At 36.2% G+C, this 19777-nt stretch overlaps 3 protein-coding genes across 3 annotated transcripts; all 3 read right to left on the reverse strand.

Moving 5' to 3' along the window:
• Positions 1 to 1879: 1879 nt before the first annotated feature.
• On the reverse strand, positions 1880 to 3031 carry LOC113328759 (eukaryotic translation initiation factor 3 subunit G-2-like). The gene is made up of 2 exons (XM_026575771.1): positions 2890 to 3031; positions 1880 to 2718 (listed from the first exon to the last, which is right to left on the reverse strand). Exons 1-2 carry the CDS (start codon positions 2933 to 2935, stop codon positions 2165 to 2167), a joined length of 600 nt encoding a protein of 199 aa, XP_026431556.1. The 5' UTR covers positions 2936 to 3031; the 3' UTR covers positions 1880 to 2164.
• A 5456-nt stretch (positions 3032 to 8487) lies between these two features.
• On the reverse strand, positions 8488 to 9105 carry LOC113328765 (MFP1 attachment factor 1-like). The gene has a single exon (XM_026575775.1). The coding sequence runs from the start codon at positions 9099 to 9101 to the stop codon at positions 8790 to 8792; it is 312 nt and encodes a 103-aa protein (XP_026431560.1). The 5' UTR covers positions 9102 to 9105; the 3' UTR covers positions 8488 to 8789.
• A 9387-nt stretch (positions 9106 to 18492) lies between these two features.
• Positions 18493 to 19220, reverse strand: LOC113328883. Its single transcript, XM_026575875.1, has 2 exons — positions 18908 to 19220; positions 18493 to 18788 (listed from the first exon to the last, which is right to left on the reverse strand). The coding sequence occupies exons 1-2, from the start codon at positions 19218 to 19220 to the stop codon at positions 18493 to 18495; spliced, it is 609 nt and encodes a 202-aa protein (XP_026431660.1).
• Between the last annotated feature and the right edge of the window lie 557 nt (positions 19221 to 19777).

The following is a 19777-nucleotide window of genomic DNA, read 5'->3' on the forward strand; positions in this document are numbered from 1 at the left end:
AAATTAATGCTTGTTTTGGAATGTGGATAATAAAAGAATGTAGTTAGGATTTATTACCACTTATACCACTCTCTCTAATCTCCTTCACTTCTCTGGCTTTTTCTCTTGATACGCTTTTCAACTAATCCAAAAGAAGTTTATTTCACGAGTAAAAAAGCTTTTAAAGGTGTTATATTTCCTTCTTCATCAACCTCTAATAGAAAAATTCTGTAAGTAATCAGGGGGATGCTGACATTAGGGGAGGATCCAAGGATATGATGACATATTTTATTTTGAAATTGAAGTTGTGTTGTACTCTTTTTCCCTTCGACCGAGAATACTTTTTCCCAAAGGGTTTTATTACTCGACAAGGATTTGTCTAGGAGGAATCAACATGGTCTTATTGAAATTCAAGTCACCAAAGTAAACTGTGATAAAATCCTTTTGGCTACATTAGATTAATGAAAAATTGTCTGACATCAAGGAAAAAATATAATAGTGTGTTGAACTATTTTCCTTCACCGCGGTTACTTTTTCCCATAGGGTTTTGTTAATCAGTAAGAATTTTAATGAGACAACAGCAAACACCGGGAATGTAATTTCCCAACCAAGGATATTGTGTTTCCCACGAGGATTTTCTTCCTTATAAGTTGTGAAGAAACTAGTCAACTTCAACGGAGCAAAGTGATCATCTGGAACCGATCACCTTTACTTGCATCTGTCACGTTGTACTTTTTTCCCTCCTTCAAAGTTAATTTTATCCCACTGGGTTTTCTTTGTCAAGGTTTTAATGAGGCAACATATTTGAGTCAAACTGTGTTCTAAATTTACTTAATATTGTACTCTTTTTCTTCAGTTCAGGTTTTGTCCCTTAGGGTTTTACTGACGAAGTTTTAAGGAGGCAATTAACTTAGACTCGTCGATCTTTGAAGATCGTATTTCATGTAATGAACTACATGTAAAGTACGAGACAACATGTGTAGTACTACATTGAAGATTTTTACCAAGGCTTTATCTCACTGGGTTTTTCCTTGTCAAAATTTTAATGATGCAATTGATTTCAGTACAAATCATCAAGGAGAGAACGACATTTGAAGAACTACATTCAAAGCATTATATGTGAAGCACTATGTATAAAGTTTTTTTATTGAACCGCACAAGGGGAGTGTTATAGGGCCTATGGCCCATGTATAGTATCGTTTACTCTCAGGCTAAGAGAAAGTTGTTCTTCTTTCTTCCATTGTTGTTTACTATTCCATTCTTACTCCCAAAAAAAGTACTCTTATCCTTTTCTTGTCTTAAAAAAACTTGAACTAGATCACTTAATAGTGGGACGAAGGGAGTATAATAATAGCACACCAAAAGAACTTTGTCAATCATGATAATATCCAAAATCGGTCCTTTGAATTACGCCACTATTATTTCCAAACGTGCTCTTCATTTACATTTGTTACAAACCCACAATATAAGTTGTACACGTGAGTATATAATATATATTATATGAAGTTCAGTTATTGTAAAACTGTCCAAGATTTTTGCTTTTGTAACTTGTAACCAAGAACATATGGAATCCATATTTGCGGATACCTCCACAAATTGGGGCATATACAAAAACAAAATAGAGACAATAACATTGAAATCTTGTTCTTAGATTTGGAGAAACAAATATTCTTGATGAATACACGGCAGATTTGGAAAAATGTTCTTGGTGGATAGCAAGTTACGGCGTTGAATGCATGATGAATAGAATGCCGACTGTAATGGCATTAAATTGAACGCATGATGAGTTTTAGAGTTGAATCCATAGACAACTGATACTAGTTCATACATACTACACATACCTGAAATAACAACACAGATAATTTTAAGATTTCAATAACTGAAATAACAACACAGATAATTTTAAGATTTCAATAATTTAGGTTGTTTTTCCTAGCAGTTGGTTTATACATGCATCCGTAGACAAGTGATACCGGTTGCTACGTACATACGAGAAATAACAAACAAAGATAATTTCAAGATTTCAAAGGGAATTCTAGTTCCTTCTCCTAGCCCACTCGACTGTAAGAAGACGACCCTTAAAAAGGGAACCATTGAGCTTCTCAATTGCCTTTTGTGCATCTTCCTTGTTCTCAAAGGCTATCGCCGAACCTAGATGTCCCATGCCCGCATAATACAATCCAGGCTAAAAAGCACAAGCAATTGGCCCAAAAGTACCGCATAGTGACGCTATGTCTGACCTGTCAGTCTCTCCGGCGAAGTTTCTAACACGGATAGTGTTATCGACATACTTACCTATCGGATTATAAACTACCCAAGGACAATATTTTTCCGAGTGATCATCAATCTTCCCACAACGCCTGCACCTATTTTCCTTGAGGTCTGGTACCTTCTCTTTCAAAGCCCACTCAACTGTGATAACGTGACCCTTATAAGTGGAACCATTGAGCTTCTCAATCGCCATTTGTGCATCTTTCTTGTTCTCAAAGGCCACCAAACCCTGATCTTTCATGCCCTCAATTTCAGGACCAGCAACACGAGCAACAGGCCCGTAAGTACTGCACAGCCATTTCAAGTGATCCCTGTTCGTATCTTCTGAGAGGTTTCTGAAACGGATAGTGTTTTGGTCATACTTGCGTTGCCTACCATATATTCCAGAACGACAATCTGTTGTCCAGTGATCACCAATCTTCCCACAATTGCCGCAGGTATGTCCTTCGAGGTTTTTGGTTTCCTCGCCTGTAATCAACCATAGAGAATCTCAAGATCAGTTAGGTGGATTAAGATAACCCTAACAACATTATGGGGAAAATGAACCATGGCAAATTTTCAGATCGATAAAAGAACAAATTACTATAAATTGCGAAAAAAAAAATGTTAATATATGAGAGAAAGAGAAAGAAAACGAACCAAGATCCGTAACTTCAGCAGCAAAACCTTCGCTTCCATGATCCATCTTTTGAGGGTTTTTTCTTGATGAAAACTGCAGATGAGGAGCTAGGCACAATAGAAAAGAAGAGAAGATTTATCAACTACTAGGGATGCGTTGTCCTATTATATAATATGCCCGTGTCGAGACGGTTCCCTAATCCAATAAGGAAAAAGTTTACTCGGTCATTAAGTTAGGAAAGGCTTGTTCCTACGGTAGGGATTTATTAAGATGCGACTGTCTTGCGCGTAGTGATTAATATTGGCTGCCTCCGGTTTTCTGGACAAGGAAACTCCTTAGCGTTCTCCAATCTCTGAATCATAACTCATCGAGTACTAAAAAATATTTTTTTTCCCTTTCAAATGTCTCTTAACTTTTTCCCCAGTGCGCCGACATTCGGTGAATCATCACAGTAACTTCCAGTAATTGACATATTGATTTCTTTTAAGATCTTAAAAGTATCCAACTATGTTAGAATAGGGACATCCAATTCAAAATCAATTGACAATAAGTGGAGAGGTCCCAAGGATTATAAACCGCAAGATCTTAGATTACCCAAACAATGTGGGACTAATAATCTCAACACCCCCCTTACGTGTAGCCTCATTGGGTCTAATACGTGGACAATTAAATCGGGTGACGCGGAGTAAAGACGCGGTCAAATGAGTGACTCGTCGCAAAATAACATGTTCTGATACCATATTAGAATACGGGCATCCAACTCAAAACAAATTGACAATAAATAAAGAGGCCCTAAAAATTATAAACCTCGGTATCTTAGATTGCCCAAACAATGTGGGACTAATAATCTCAATAAAGTATTTAGACACATTCACCCAAACGCTTTGTTCAAAGGTTCTCTTTATGCACTTATCTTTGAAGACTATTAGACTAATCTGGCTAAGGTAATTGAAAAAGCTATAGAAGCTTAGAATTGATATTAACCATTATTTCACAATTATGTTTCGTAGGTGTTTCTCTCTTAATAGCCAGGAGCGGGACGAGGTCGGGAGTAAGAGCGAGATCGGAAACGAGATTCGTGAAATTCTAAAAAAATGAAATAGGGGGAGCGTTTCGGGAACGTAAATTAGGTTTTATAGAAAGATTAGTTATACTACTGATTTTCCTACAATATCTCATTCATTCATTTATTTTTTCTTCTCTTCGAGCATTCTGAAGCTAGTTTATATGTCTGCATCCCATTCATCTGAGAGGTGGAAGTGTAGGTATGTATGTAGTGAGTAATGGAGGACGTTGAGCTTGGGCTCTGACTTAACGGAGTGTAACATGACGTTTTTAGTTAAAAATGATCCAAACTAAATGATTACAATCCTAGGGTTTCAATACTAAAACATTTTTTTTCTACTCTTTTTTGTGCAGCCGCACGTCGTAGTTCTCTTACCTTTCTATACTTTCTTCTTTCGTTTTTTATTTCTCCGTTTTCTTCTTCTTCCTTTTTTCCCCTTTATATGCTTTACTTTCCCTTTTCTTCAACTCTCTATTATTGTGTAATAGTATTGAAATGTTTCTCACTGGATGGGAACGCGATTATCTCGTGTTAGGAGCGCGCTCCTATCACGAATCTCAGTAAGGAGCGTAAGATCACGATTCTTAGTGAGATTCGTGAGGTGGTTTGACGTTCCCGGCTACTAAGGTTTCTCTCCAGAATGATCGTGAAAAATGGGAAAGGACAAATAGGATTCTGCGATAACATCATCGTTTTCCTTCTAAACCACCAAGAAATACCAACCAAGAACATGACAAATCCATCTCTTTTTACATGACAAAGTTACGACACTCCCCAAATCACATGTATGAATATCTTTCCAACTAAAACAAAAATTACATAATTTGTCCAAATCCTGTTGCTTCAAACATGTCATAAATGAAGTAAATCTAAACAAATTGAAATTGAAGTTTCCCACTGAGCCAAATTTGTAAGTACAACACTCCCAACTAAAACCAAAATTACATTATTTTTCTCAGTCCAATAGCAGCGTTGCTTAACTAGATATACGAATTGATAGTAAAAATAAAAAACATTTCTAATCCAGAGATTACGAGTATATAAGATCTAAGATTTCTGTTATCTATCAGTTGTGGTGTGTGGATGGCGCAAACTAACAATGAGAAACATCAAACACCATTATTTTACTGATTTCACTGCGAAATTGAAATTCAAAGAAAATATCAACAGTTCAAAACACCTTTAATTTACAGATGTTACTAAAAATCCAGGCAAAGGAGTTATCACTGCATCAAACTTCCATGAAACCATATAACTTAGAATTGAGAGGAGAAGTCATTATGACCGACAATATCAAACATTCTGTTTCAAACTCCGACCTCCAAGGTATGCTTAATGATTCCCACATGATATTAACACTCCGATCATATCACACCATCGGATCTTGGAAAAGGGAGACTCTCGTCTCCATTCCTTCACCGCCGCCTCATCGCACTTGTCTATATTTTGTTTCACTCTGTATAAAACTTTTAAAGGAATTTTAGGGTTTAGATGATTTATAATAGATTTTGTCTGATTTATTAAAATAACCTTGAAACAATCCCCAGTGTGCAGACTAAAATTCGTGTAGTGGATCATGATATAAGGAATCTGATACCTATCATCTAAATCAACGTTGCAATCTTCTGCCTTCTGATCCAACATGAGATGATTTAGAAATTTAGCTATGGAAAGAAAAAATTAATTATGGGCGCAATTACTAAACAAAGACGTCGTCCTAATATATATTATCGGAAAATGGGTCATATGACCACGACCCATAAAATATAGGAGCAATGGACATATAAAATATAGGTCTAGGTGGAAAAGACATAAGAAAAATTAGTCATATGCACCCTTAGTTTCAAACTTTATTCTTTATTATATATCATTTCTTTATTGGTTGTATATCTAACTCAAGTTAATTAGTTTATCTAATCAGAATTTAACCTTTTTTACCTTAAATATAAAAATCAAATATCCACGTTAATAACGGGAAATGTTGGAAGAATAAAATTCTACGCACAAAGCTCTTTCTCTTTCCTTTAAATGTCTTTTTACTGGTACTACTATTTTTGTTTGTGAAGAATAAGTCCTTGCTTATCAAATATGGAGTGAGTCTCCATCAGATATTGCAGTAAAAAATTTCATATGAAACTTCTGTTGAGGAATTTAGTGACTAAGAACAAGCTAGCTTCTAAATCTAAATATGCTCTGTTTGGGATGATAACACATCATCGTTATTAGATGTTGTTGTTGATATTGTAACATCATCACTGATTAAGTTGTAAAGTTCACAAGCTAACAAGAAAAAAATAAGATTGACAAGGAAATGTGGTTTGACGTTTATCATCACACCTAAAATTAAGTTCTCGTCTATCAACTATTCCTATTTCAATCTTGATTAATACATAGTATGCATTTTGGGACCCAACGAAATTTTCTCTCGTTAAACATTGATCATGAATATATATGTTGATTAAATCAACATTTTACTCCTATGGTATAGGAGGTGAAGTGAACATCAATTTCTTCTATAAAAATTCGCGTTCTGTAGATGCAGCTGGAAGAAATACCATTAGAGGAAAGGTATTAAGTTAAATATGAATGTGAATGTTCCATGATTTCCATCACATGATAAAAGATCGAAGAAAAGAAATGAGGAAGCCAATATACGTAGAGAGATGATGGATACGAATGTTTCTGTTTTTGACTTTTTCTCCAACTACCTATGCATTCTTCCAAGTTCGAACTTTTAACTTCTATTAAAAAAAAATTATATTAACTTCTATTACAGTGCGTTCGGAACCGGTGGAATTGAGGGCGGAGTGGAGTTGGGGGAGGTAGTCCACTTTACTGGTGTTTGGCATCAGTTTTTTAGGAACGATTTGGTTTTCCCGTGAATTCATTTTCCTCCGTCCAATGGAAAAGAAGTTGGCATCCTACCCTATGCGAGTTGAAACTCCGCCCTTATTTTCCACCCATTTCTTTTTCTTTTCCATTTTTCTTCTCGTCTTCTGAAAAGCTCCACCAGGCGAAATCTTGTTAAGGATCGAGCAAGAGAGAGGAGAGCATCAATGCGGAAGAATAAAAGACTACATTGATAATGATCTTGGTGTGTCTTTCTCACTGATTCTTCAAAATATTTATACAATCACAAGACTTGGCTCTCAAGACAATTCTTAATATAACTCTCACAACTTAAATGCAGATCTCCTAACTATAGACTCTCATATATTATTTCCTAATATGAACCCAATCAATCGTATATCTCAGATTTTTCTCAAACGTCATCAACTAATCAATATCCTTCTTTCTCTGATAAACCCTGATTAGATTGAAATTTAGTAGAAGCCAATTTCACAGAAAAACAGGGTGAGATTCAATTCGTTAATCTTTATTTTTATTCATTTCCGGGGAAGATTAAGGAAGATCTGAGGTTGTTAATGTATAAACGAGATTGGGTTCTGTTGAATTAAACTGTATGAGCAAGAAAATGAGAGATCGATGATTTTGAGTGTCACAGATGAATTAGGGTTCATAAACAGATCAAGGAATTGAATATGCTGCTGCTGTTACTATGAATCAAAGATTGATTGAAGAGTTTGGTGGAGTTTTTGATCGTGATTTTGGAATTCAGGGTGAAGAAAGTTAGAATTTAGACGGATGATCTCGATTCTTCACAAGGGGATCTGTTTTTTTTTTTTTCTTCTGTTGACATTCACACGGACTGATGAAGACATAGTTAAAATTCCATGACATATGCCAAACACCAACCTTTGACTAGAGATAGTTGGAACTACATGGAAATCAATTTCAGGTACTTGGAACCACCTAGGTAGTTAGAATTTTAGTGGTGCCAAACGGACCCTTGAAGAAGATCATAAATAAATCAATAACCAAGGTTAGGTAGGTAGCCAATTAAAGAGGGAGAAATGTGCACCCATGATTTAGTGGGGTGCACAAAGTCGAAATATAAGTCGGATTTTAATACAATTTATATGTATGGAAATGTAATGGTCAAACACTATCACTAACAACACAAGGTCCATAATGAAAATTTTGTCAAGCAACTCAAATGAAAGCTTCAAACTGATCTTTCGCGTAAGCCAAAGTTGCAAGTACAACACTACGTGAATCATATTTAGTGCAACTATCATGAAACTCAAGATCTGATTCAAATGAAAGCTACCAATTGATCTATAATTTTATGTTAAGATGAGAAAATCTTCTGTATATGAATATTTTTCCAACTAAAATCAACTTTATACTTTCTCCTAATTAATCGTATTGCTTAAATAGATAAATACAAATTGATAATAACAAACAAACAAAACTTAGAAAATCTCTAATCAAGAGATTTCAAATACATAAGGCTTAAGATGATATTTGCAGATCTACCATTTCAAAAGGTGTGGCATGTGAAATTGCTCAAACTTTCAACAAATGGAATCCAATTTTGGTTGCAAGATCAGGAGAAATCATCTATTTCATCTTTAGAGTCACTGGTTGAAGAAAAACTAAAATCTCACATATTAATCACCATTATTTTACAGATCTTAACAGAACAAGAAAACAGAAAGAATAACAACTAAGATTTCAAAGGATGAGTCATTTTACAGATCAATCCAAAATTATTTTATAGATCTTACCTAAATCATGTTAAATTCAGCAAATAAGAAGACAATAACACACTATAACACATCCAACAGAGAGAAAATCTCACACAAAAGATAGTTAGGATACTCCGATCCCAAGCTAATTAACAAACAGATCTCTAAATAGAACATCTAGAAGTGAGAATCAATTTACAACCCCTGGAAATAACATAGAATTTTGGAATCGAAGATTAAAATTCAAGAAAAAGAAATCTCCTCACTGATTAACAGATTCAAGCATTTTCTCACTGATAAGTTCCGAATAAAACCGAAGAATCTCGGTACCATTAGTTAGTCCAGCGCCACTAGCAGCAGCAAAAGCTTGTTGTTCGATGTCATGAGCAGTTAAAGCAGCTTTTTCTTCATTTGTGTAACCATAGCGTCTTGTAAGGATAGATGGCGTAGATAAATTTTTAATTATATTAGTAACCACTGCCTCTCTTGCACTTTGTGTTAGTGGCCAATCACTAACTGGAACTCCCACTTTTTGTTCTTCTTTAACTTCAACTACATTTTCTTTTTCCGCCATTTGAGCCGTCTCTTGCGTTTGTGAGGAATACGGTCGTTTACATATATATAGTAAACCCTAAGGTTAACCTAAGCTAAGCCCGCCCTTATCAGTTGAGCCGGCCCAGCTTTGGCAAACCTTGTTTGTCCAACTTTTTTGAGGGCCATTTGGTAGTAATGGTCCTAGTTGAAGCCCTTCATTTTGGGATGCACAACCTAAAATGCCTCGAACCCGTGTTTTTTCAGTGTTTTTAAAGGACTTCATAACACTAATATGTTCACCGGTATGATCACCTTTACTTTAAGAATTTTTAATACTGCATATTCAATCGTGTGACGGGTCTTGCCATCAAAGAATCAATGGTTGCATTCAACGCACCACCAACTACCCAGGGAATTTTTAATACTGCATATTCAATACATAAGATCTTAAGATGATTTCTGCAGATATACTACTTCAAAAGGATTATTGTGGAAAGATCTGGATAAATCATATATTTCATCTTGAGAGTCACTTGTCCATGAAAAACTAAAATCTCAAGTATCAATCACCATTATTTTTAGTTTGATAAACTGGTTTGGTTCTAGGTTATTGTGGGGTTATTATGTATTATTATTGGGGTCGTATCTCTAGTGGTTTGTTGTAATCATATTAAGTTATGGCAATGAGGTTCTAAACTCTGATCAGCACCAATACAAGTCTTCGTCATAAAAAATTGACAAGCATTTTCACTTGGCTTAGTTTATCAAGCACCAAACTGATCTGCATCAAACACTATCACCTACAAAATTACAAAGTTTCCAACTGATATATGATAAGCCAAAGTTACAAGTACAACACTCTCATGTATATTTTTCCAACTAAAACAAAAATATCATAATTTTACTAACAATTTCATGGAAACACCGAGATCCAATGTATTCTTAATGATTTCCATGTGATATCAACACTCCAATGATAACAAACCATCTGATCTTTGATATCAGCACGCAGTGAAAATCCTAAAAAACACAAACACTCTTTGTCCTCTCTAAAAACACTCAAACCAAACTAGACAAACCCGTGCCCATTGCTTGGTTGCTCGGATCTAGTCTGTTGGATCCGAGCAAGACTTCAGTTTAATCATAGTTTTAGTAGTTTTTATGGATATCTCTGGACAGTTGCAGAAGGTTACAGTGGTAGCCATGAATCTCTTACCACATCGATTTATCTTTCTGGAGTGAAGAAAATGTCTCCCGTTTCTCCTTTCTCAATCTCATCTTAGTTTGAAATTTTGAAGTACTGATGGTGGATCCACCAACCACTTCTTTACCTCATTATCCATACAATCAGAGAAATCCTACATCAATTTCACCAATCAAAACCACAAGTGCAACCACCTAGATTTTAATAAAACCCTGCTCCATCAAAAAATTGCATCTACCACCCATCTCATATATCTGCTTCACCCATCCCTTACACATCCCTTCACCCATTTTCAGTTCTAAACCAACAATGGTGTTGGATTCTGAAGAAGAAAAGGCATGGATCAATGCTTAATAATCATTAATTGTGCTGGTTCGGTTGATATTCAGCGTAAAGTCCTCATTTTCAGTTCTAAATCAACAATGGTGTTGGTTTCTGAAGAAGAAAAGGCTTCCATCATCAGTTATTACTACTCATTAATGGTGTTGGTTTCATCCATATTCAGGGTAAGTTTTTGCAATGGTGGTGCAAAGGGTGGCCGAAGTTTTTGGTAGCGATTAGGGTTTCAACTTGGTTGCACTATCTACTTTACATGGACAGTTCCTATCCGGATATCACCAACATTGGAACTGGTCTTGGGCTTCGATGAGTTTGTGTCCCCTGGGCCTCGTTTTCTTACAGATTGTAAGTGTAATGATTCTTTTGGTCTCCTTTGTCATCTCAATAATCTCTGCCCTTTCGATTGAAAGGTGTATCCATTTGTAATTTGCTGTTCAAAAATCTGGTTGTAACAATTCATATTTCTTCGATCAATGTTTTCCCCTTTCACGCACAAAAGAAATAAATAAAAATAACAAAACTAGTCATAAAAATCCAAGGTGACCAAATTTGTGGTACAAAAACTCTACTCAAATGTTGGGATCCATTAAAACTCCATCGTAAACAAAATTGATACCAAATCCCCAAATTTTTAAAAATTGATACAAAAATCCGAAATTTAAATGTTGGTTTCATCAAATTTTATTTTGGTTAATTTTGATTTCATCATAAAATTTGATGAAACCAAAATAAAATTTGATGAAACCAACATTTAAATTTGGGGTTTTTGTGTTAATTTTGTTTTGATGGGATTTTTGTGTTACTTTTGTTTTGATGGGTTTTTTTTTGGAAGGATGGTGACACCCCTGGGATTATAACTCGCGGACCATAAAAACAAAAAAAAAATAGTGATTTTTCCCTTCATTATCGCCTCATGTTGTGTATCCTCTGTCTTACTGTGGATAAACTTCTAAATAAATTTTAGGGTTTAGATGATTTATAACTAAATAGCCTTGAACAAAAAAATTGTGTAGTGGGTCACAATATAAGGAATCGGATACCCATCATCTAAAATCATCGTTGTAATCTTCTGCCTTGTGATCCAAAATGAGATGATCTAGCTTTGTTATTTAAGTGGTGTTGGAGGTTTGGCATTGAGAAAAATCATTTGTGGTATAAAATTGTTGAGGAAAAATATGGCTCTATCATTTCCTTTTGGTTTCCAGGTAATATAGATAGTCCGTATGGTATTTCTTGTTGGAAATCAGTAGGTGAAAATAGTCAAATGATAAATCTTAATTCTGAGATATCAATTCATTCTGGTACGCATACTTTGTTTTGGCATGATAAATTGGTTTGTTTTGATTCTTTAGCAGTGTTATTCCGTAACATTTACAAATTAAATAAATACAAGTTTTCAACTGTTGCGAGTCATATTGGAGATGATGGCAACTGGATTTGATTTCAAAAGAAGAATGAATGGTAATGAGGCAAACCATTTTGCTAGATTCATTCAAGTCATTGGCTCTTACCCACCAGTTCTTGATAGTACTCCTGACACCAGAAGATGGTCTTTAAATGTTGAAGGTGTTTTCTCTGTAAAACCTCTCTATCCAAAGTTAAATGTTGTTGCAGACTTGCAGGTGTTAATAACTTTCGTCATATGGAAGTCCAATATTCCTCCCAAGGTGAATTTGTTTATGTGGTGTGTTGTGCATGTTAAACTCAATACTGTCCATATTGTTTGTGAGACAAGAGAGAGGAGAGAACAAACTGAGGAAGCAATAAACGACTAAAGTGATAGTCAAATTTGGTGTACAATTGTTATGGCTTCATAGGCTACTTATAGTCTCACAAACTTGATGATCACTCAAAGAAAACTTTCCTAACAAAGATAAAACTGTAAACAAAGATACTTTCCTAATATAAACCAAACTCTAAATATGTTCGGGAAGGATTTTTTGGGACCTGCTGCAATATGTTCGGTTCTCTGGAGGGAACGTAGTTCACGTATTTTCGAAGAAAATCATTTATTCAAAACAGATGGAGATCTTTCCATTGAAGCACAAAGTTTAGTTCTTCTTTGGGCTGCTCCAATTGGAAAATATGACACCAAATTCTTCAAGCATTAATTTCAACTGTGATGTAATTTTTGCCTAACCTTTGTTCGTTTATGTTTTCTTTTTTGCTTCCCTTCCGTAATCTACCTCTAGTAGTACATGTGTATTCTTATCTCTAATATATTTCCCTTTCAATCAATAAATAAAGGATTATATGTAGAAATAGGCCTGTTTTGGACTCTCATTTTCGTTTCTATGCCTGTTTTTTTATTTATTGCAAAACTAGGCAAGTTAAACGGATTCCATCCACTTTTATTATCTCGGTAAATTTATCGTCAATTACTCATGAATGTTGTTAGATTACTAAAATGTCCTTCATGTGCGTGTGTAAGTTGCACGTGTGCGGATCTGAAAGCCTGAAATCTCAATGATTATTAAACAGCCAGGATGGACGTACCTTGTGGTTATCGACACACGTGTCGTACGCGGGGGAATGCATCTAATATCAGAAGAGAGAGATCGAGATTTCATTATCTTACTTCTTCCTCTTCTCTCTTGTTCTTCAAAGAGGTTTTATTTTGAAATCAAGAGGGTTTGTGTGGAATTTTGATATCATTACAGTGGCGAGATGAGTTCTGTGAACCAATATACTTCTATGGTTGATAGAGAATTCGATAGTTATTACAAATCAGAGGAGATGGGTTGGTGGTTGATGCTTAATGAAAATGGGTAATGCTTTGCCTTTTTTTTTTTAAAGGGTAATGTGCTGGTAGTTAGGTCAAGAAATTGGAGATTAAGATTTGGTGAAATTAAATTCACAGAGGGGAGATGATTAAGTGAAATTGAAGTTGGGGTTGGATTTGAAATGGTTTTAGGTTCACAGACGAGATGGTGTTGCTGTTGAGCAAAGAAGAAAGAGGAGAATTTTCTGCTCCTGCTGGTGAAATTGGCGGAAGAAGGAGAGGGATCCGGTGGCAGTGATGAGTATCTGAAACTGGTAGTGAGATGGGATTTGAGGTTGCTATTGCTAAGCAGAGAAGTGGTCTGACTGTGCATCTGAGAAGAATTCGAGGGCATGGATTCGAAGAAGATTGTGGCCATGGGTTCTGATTGTTGTTGCTGGTAGTTGAGGTTTGAATGGGAACATATGATGTTATTGTTGATTTACAATTCACAGATTCTAGGTTTCAGATTTTATGATCACATTGTCAAATATTGATGATTTACAACTTATACAGAACATGAATTACGTCCTTACTAATTAAATATGAAGTAAATTTTCTTAGATGCATTTTTTCTAACAGCTTATAGGCAGGGAAATTAGGAAACAAAACTCTTATAATCTGAGTGAGTTACAATGAAGAATTATACATATCATTTACTCATTAAAAATGTATTTGGAATTAGGTGTTGGAGGTGTGAAAGTTGTTAATTTTAATTTGTGGTGGTGGTGGTGGCAGCTGTTAGTATGGAGATGTTGTTGGTTTGAGAAGGTTAGTGAGCAATAGATGATAATGATGAAGTTGATAAAAGTAGGATGTTAAATTGGAAACTGAGAACACTTTTGCTAGGACCTACCCCTTAAGGTGACTCTTGTGGGTTTTGTATTTTTTGAAGAAGGCACTTAATGTTGCTCAGATATGGAATGGCTAGGTGCAGCTGAGGAATCGAGGTTGTTTCAGGTGTAGTGGTAGTATAATTGCAATGGATTGAAGTTGAGAACAAATGCAAGATTTGTTGTATGTGCTGGTCCTGCAAGCAAGGAAGTATGAGCTGAGTGTTAGAACTGAGATTTGAGTTGTGGTCAGCTGAGACATGGTTTTGAAGCTGAGTTTACAAAGTCATGAATTTTATGGTGTGCGTGAAGGTTTGAAGAAGTTTTTGAGTTCAAGGTCGACATAAAACTGATGGTACAAGTAACATTATCTTGGGGTCGAGATTTAAGCCAATCTGCGGCTGAGAATACCTTCAATGATCCAGTGACGAGGATGGAGATGGCATCTATCTTCTACTCAAAGTTGTTGCGCAATCGATGAAACTAAGAAGCTAGAGCGAGAAGTTTGTTGTGGTATCGATTGGCAGAGATGGGTTCTGTAGTTGGATATGGACTTGGTGGAGCTCAAGACCGAAAGGAATGAGACGAAGAGATAGAAGACTATAGACATCTGTGGATTGGTTGAATTTGTATGGAAAGCTCATATGTGAATCAGGTCATCTGTAGCTGCCGGTGGGTGAAGAAATTGTCACATTCAGTTGGTCGGAGAACGACGACAGCGCTGGTAGTGTTGTACGATAGCAAGAGGCTCATGTTCACATATTGAACTGAAATTGGGCCGGAGTAATGAATGGCAGTGAGTTCTCAGGATGCACGTTATTACTGCTACTCTCCGTGATTGGGAATACGAGTTTATGAAGGTGTAGAAGAACTCCAGATGATTTCAGAGAGATGGAGAGTGATTATGCTGGATGTGTTGGTTGGAGTTGGACTCTATGTTGTTGGCTGATTCGATTCGAGTGCCGCAAGGTGGTTTGGCTGAACTGGTTTGATGAGTCGATGGAATATTGGAGGAACGAAATAGCAAAGAAGCAAAGAGTTTAACTCATAAGCAGCTCTCAGTACTCGTACTCGATGGGGAAAGAAGATGTTGTTGGATTCAGGCTACAAAGGAGTCGAGAGGGGTGATTGGTTGAGCTGGTTCGATGTGAATGAAGATGGCAGTGAAACGGATGTAATTGGCTAGATTCGACTATGCTACCAAGTTGAGTTGTCTTAATCATTTTTAGAGTTGTTCACTAATTGACTGTTGGAGTACGACCAATCCTGGCATTTGATTTTATGTGGCTAGATCTCCTACACATGTACTCTATAGGGGACATCTTAGCCGTTCTCTTTATTATGAAATTTGTGGGTTGATGAAGATTTGAAGGACTAAAACGTCCTTTTAGCTACGAAGATATGGACAAATAATTGTAGTTAACTTTCCATCCATCACTTTTGGTCAAAACTTGCCTAGTTTTGCAATAAATAAAAAAACAGGCCTAGTTTTGCAAACCATAAAAAATACAGGCCTAGATTTGTAAAAATCCCAAAAATAAATTATGGGTGCAGTTACTAAGCAAAGACATCATTATAATACATATTATTGACTCAAATTGGACACCACCGGTCAAGATTTATCTTTTTTTTGATCGGTCAAAGAGAGAATTCATTGAAAAAGAGGTACTTAAGAGGGGTATCTCAACCCAATGAATACAAGCGAAAGAAAAAAAGACAAGAACATTCCGGCAAACCCAAAACAACAAAAAATAAGCTTACAAATGCCGGAAAAAAGAGTCCCATAATGCGATCACCATATTCGCCGTTAGACCCAACATTTTTGTGTTCGACTCGGCCCAAAAGAAGGCTTGAAGTTTAACATTTCTAATAAGGCTTACCAAAATTTTCTTTTTGTTATCAAAGACTCTTGCATTTCGCTCTCTCCATATACACCACCATATTGCAACCATAATCTTATTCCAAATTTGATTAAGTCTTTCGTCACCCCAATTAAACTTCCAAGACTTCACATTTATAGTCACATTTGAATTGTAAGTCCATTCAAAGCGACATCCTTCAACAAAGTAATCCCAAATTCTCCGGATTCTCCAACATTCATAGAACAAATGCGAGCTAGTTTCATCGTCTTCATCACAAAAACAACATAAACTAGAAACATCCATACCTCTTCTTAATAGCTTTTCCGCCGTCATTATCCGATCATGTGAAAGAAGCAACAGAAAAAAGTTGATTTTGCAAGGATACTCGCGGCTCCATACAACATCAATTGGAAAATTTGGCTCACCTTCATCTTCATCGCTCCTAATACCATCCTTAACCGTATATTTACCATGACTATTTCCGACCCAAACTCGGCTATCCAAGACCCGTTCTTGAATTGAGATTGAAGAAAGAAGGTTTGTTATAGTTGTTACTTCAAGAGAAATGGGTTGAGAGTATCTTTGCCTAGACATGAACCCCCACCTTAAACAATCTCCCCCAACTTCATACATACTAGCCACCACAAACTCCTTGGTCCTTGAAGCTTCATATGCCAATGGAAACATATCACATAATCTTCCTTCACCTAGCCAAGAGTCTTCCCAAAATCGTGTTTCCTTGCCGGCTCCAATCTTGAATCCAATGCCTTTATTGAAATCTTCAAGCTCTTTATAGATATTAAACCACAAACTACCACCTTTTGGTCCTTTGGGTTTGAGAGTTTCCCAACCGGTAGAAGTTTCACCAAATTTTTCAACTATGATCTTCCTCCACAAAGCATCTTTCTCTACTCCAAAGCGCCACCACCATTTTTTTAGCAAAGCCAAGTTCACTTGTTTAGTTCTTCTTATACCAATACCACCTTTTTCTTTTGGTTTTGAAGTCAATTTCCAACCAATATTGTGAATTCTTTTCCTATTTTCATCGTCCCATAAGAAATTTCTCACAACTTTATCAATTTTCTTAGTTATGGAGCAAGGAGCAAGAAAAATCGAGAGATAATAAATGGGGAGACTAGCTAAAACGCTTTTGATGAGAGTTAACTTACCTCCTCTTGTTATTGTTTTTCCGTTCCAAGAAGTAACTCTTTTCGCACAAATTTCAAGAGTTTTTTCCCATTTTTGAGTGCCTCCAACCTTGTGTCCCAAAGGGAGTCCAAGGTATAAACTAGGAAAACTCGCAAACTTGCACCCTAGCATGTTAGCATAATTTTCAACTTCCTCTTCAACCGCGACTCCAAATAAGCTACTTTTAGAGAAATTTATCTTCAAACCCGACGTTAGCTCGAAAAAAAGGAGTAGGTAATGAAGGGCATCAACTTTTTCTCTCTTAGCATCAAGAAATATGATAGTATCATCGGAAAATTGCAAGTGATTAATTTTTGTTCCACCCTCCTTGACCAAAAAACCCGAGATTTGATCAAGTTCTTGTGCTTTGCTCAACATACAACTTAATACTTCACCAACAATAGTGAAAAGAAAAGGAGAAAGAGGGTCTCCTTGACGAAGTCCGTTTTCACTACCAAAGTAACCGGAAGATGATCCATTAACAAGAACCGAGAACTTTGAGAATGTTAAACAATTTCTAATCGAAGCCCTCCAAACACCACCAAACCCCATTTTGAACAAGACTTCATTTAACAAATTCCAATTCACATTATCAAACGCCTTTTCAAAATCAAGCTTGCACACTAATCCCGGTAATTTTTGATGAAGTCTAGAGTCCACACATTCGTTTGCTATCAATACTCCATCAAAAAATTTTCTTCCTTTAATAAAACTAGATTTAGTTGTTGAGATTAGAGTAGGAAGGTATACCTTTAGACACTCCGCCAAAACCTTTGAAATGATTTTGTACACACTCCCAATAAGACTAAGAGGCCGAAAATCTTTTACTTCCTCTACACCCTCCTTCTTAGGGATAAGAGCGATAAAATTGTTTTTCAAAGACGAATGAAGAACATTGTGATCTTGAAATTATTCGAAGACCTTCAGCAAATCTTCTTTTAGGAAATCCCAACAAGCAATAAAGAACTTCATAGGAAATCCATCCGGACCCGGAGCACGATCAATTCCAAAATCTTTAATTGCATTCTTAACTTCTTCTTCACTAAAAGGTCTCTCCAACCAATTACTTGCGTTCTCATCAATACGTTTTAGACACATATTTTTGATTCTTGGAAGGTTGTTTGAAACTTCTTTAAACGCCAATTCAAAATGATTTGCAATACCCATCTTAATTTCTTCCTTGTTCCCGGTCCAACGCCCATTGATACGAAGGTTATGGATGTTGTTAAAAGCTCTATGACCTTTCACCACTCAGTTATGGTGTTGAGGTCGCCATCCCTAATATATATAATTCTTAACTTTTGTCTCAACATTATGTTTTGTCGACGATGTGCCACCTCAAACTCTACTTTAGCCGTCACAAGCATGTTTTCTTCAACTTCGGTAAGACCCCTTTCATCATCTAGTTCATCTAACTCTTTCATCTTGGTAAGCGCCGAGTCAATTGCCTTATCAATATTCCCAAATACATCTCGATTCCACATCTTCAATTTCTCCTTATAAGCATGTAACTCCTTTGAAAAGCATTCACCCGCCGTGCCTACAAAAGAAAAATATTCCCACCATTCTTTTATTAGAGAAATTAAGTTAGTTCCTTCAAGCCAAGCTAATTGAAACCGGAAAGGACAAGCACCACAATCCGAGTCCTTAGAAGATAACCCAATAGGAAATCCGAAAAAGGTCTTGCAAGGCGGTTGAAGTTGATATTTGGAAAATGATCTTCCCAATTCGAAGAGAATATAAAGCGGTCAATTTTGCTCTTCTTGTTAGGTGGTCTACTCCAAGTGTACTTCGCACGGGAAAGAGGCAAATCGACAAGGTCCAACTCATTATATAGGTCATCTAATAACTTCATTGAGTTTAAAACTCTACGACAACCTCTTCTCTCCACCATGTATCTTATCTCATTAAAATCTCCACCAAAACACAAAGGCTTTCCATCCCAATAACCATGCAAGGTAGCAAGCTCCATGTGAAATACTTTTTTCTCGTTCACATTGCAAGGACCATACACACACTACAAGAAAACTTCGCTTTAACGACTATTTTCTTACCAACTGCAGTGAGTGGAACTCTTCAGCAACAATCTTTTGTAACTAAAAAAAACTCTGGTTACAAGAAACCTCTAACCTCCAGTTTTTTAGCAATGAAAGTTGTTGGAAGTCTTTACTGACAATAGTTTAACAACCGAAATATTAATTTGTTGTTATTAGCCTCCAGACACCAAGATTGGGTAACCAAAAAGTACCCTCGAAGATATATATTTTTCGTCACTCGCCTTGCCCACCAAAATAATATGTTGGTAGACACCTAAACTAACCATCAAGTTATTGGTATTGGTAGTAGATTTCAGCGACGAGAGTTTGGAAACTATAAAGTACAACAGAAGGTAAATACTTCAACCTACTGTGTGTAGCCGCCAAGTTAATCTGTTGGTAGACATTTATACCAACTCAGCAGTTCATTGGTGTTGTTAGTAGATTACATCCACCATGATACGACAACTGCTAAGGTTGTTGGATTATTGAG

This window comes from Papaver somniferum, unplaced genomic scaffold (genome assembly GCF_003573695.1).
Source record: "Papaver somniferum cultivar HN1 unplaced genomic scaffold, ASM357369v1 unplaced-scaffold_114, whole genome shotgun sequence".
In the NCBI taxonomy this organism is placed as follows: domain Eukaryota; kingdom Viridiplantae; phylum Streptophyta; class Magnoliopsida; order Ranunculales; family Papaveraceae; genus Papaver; species Papaver somniferum.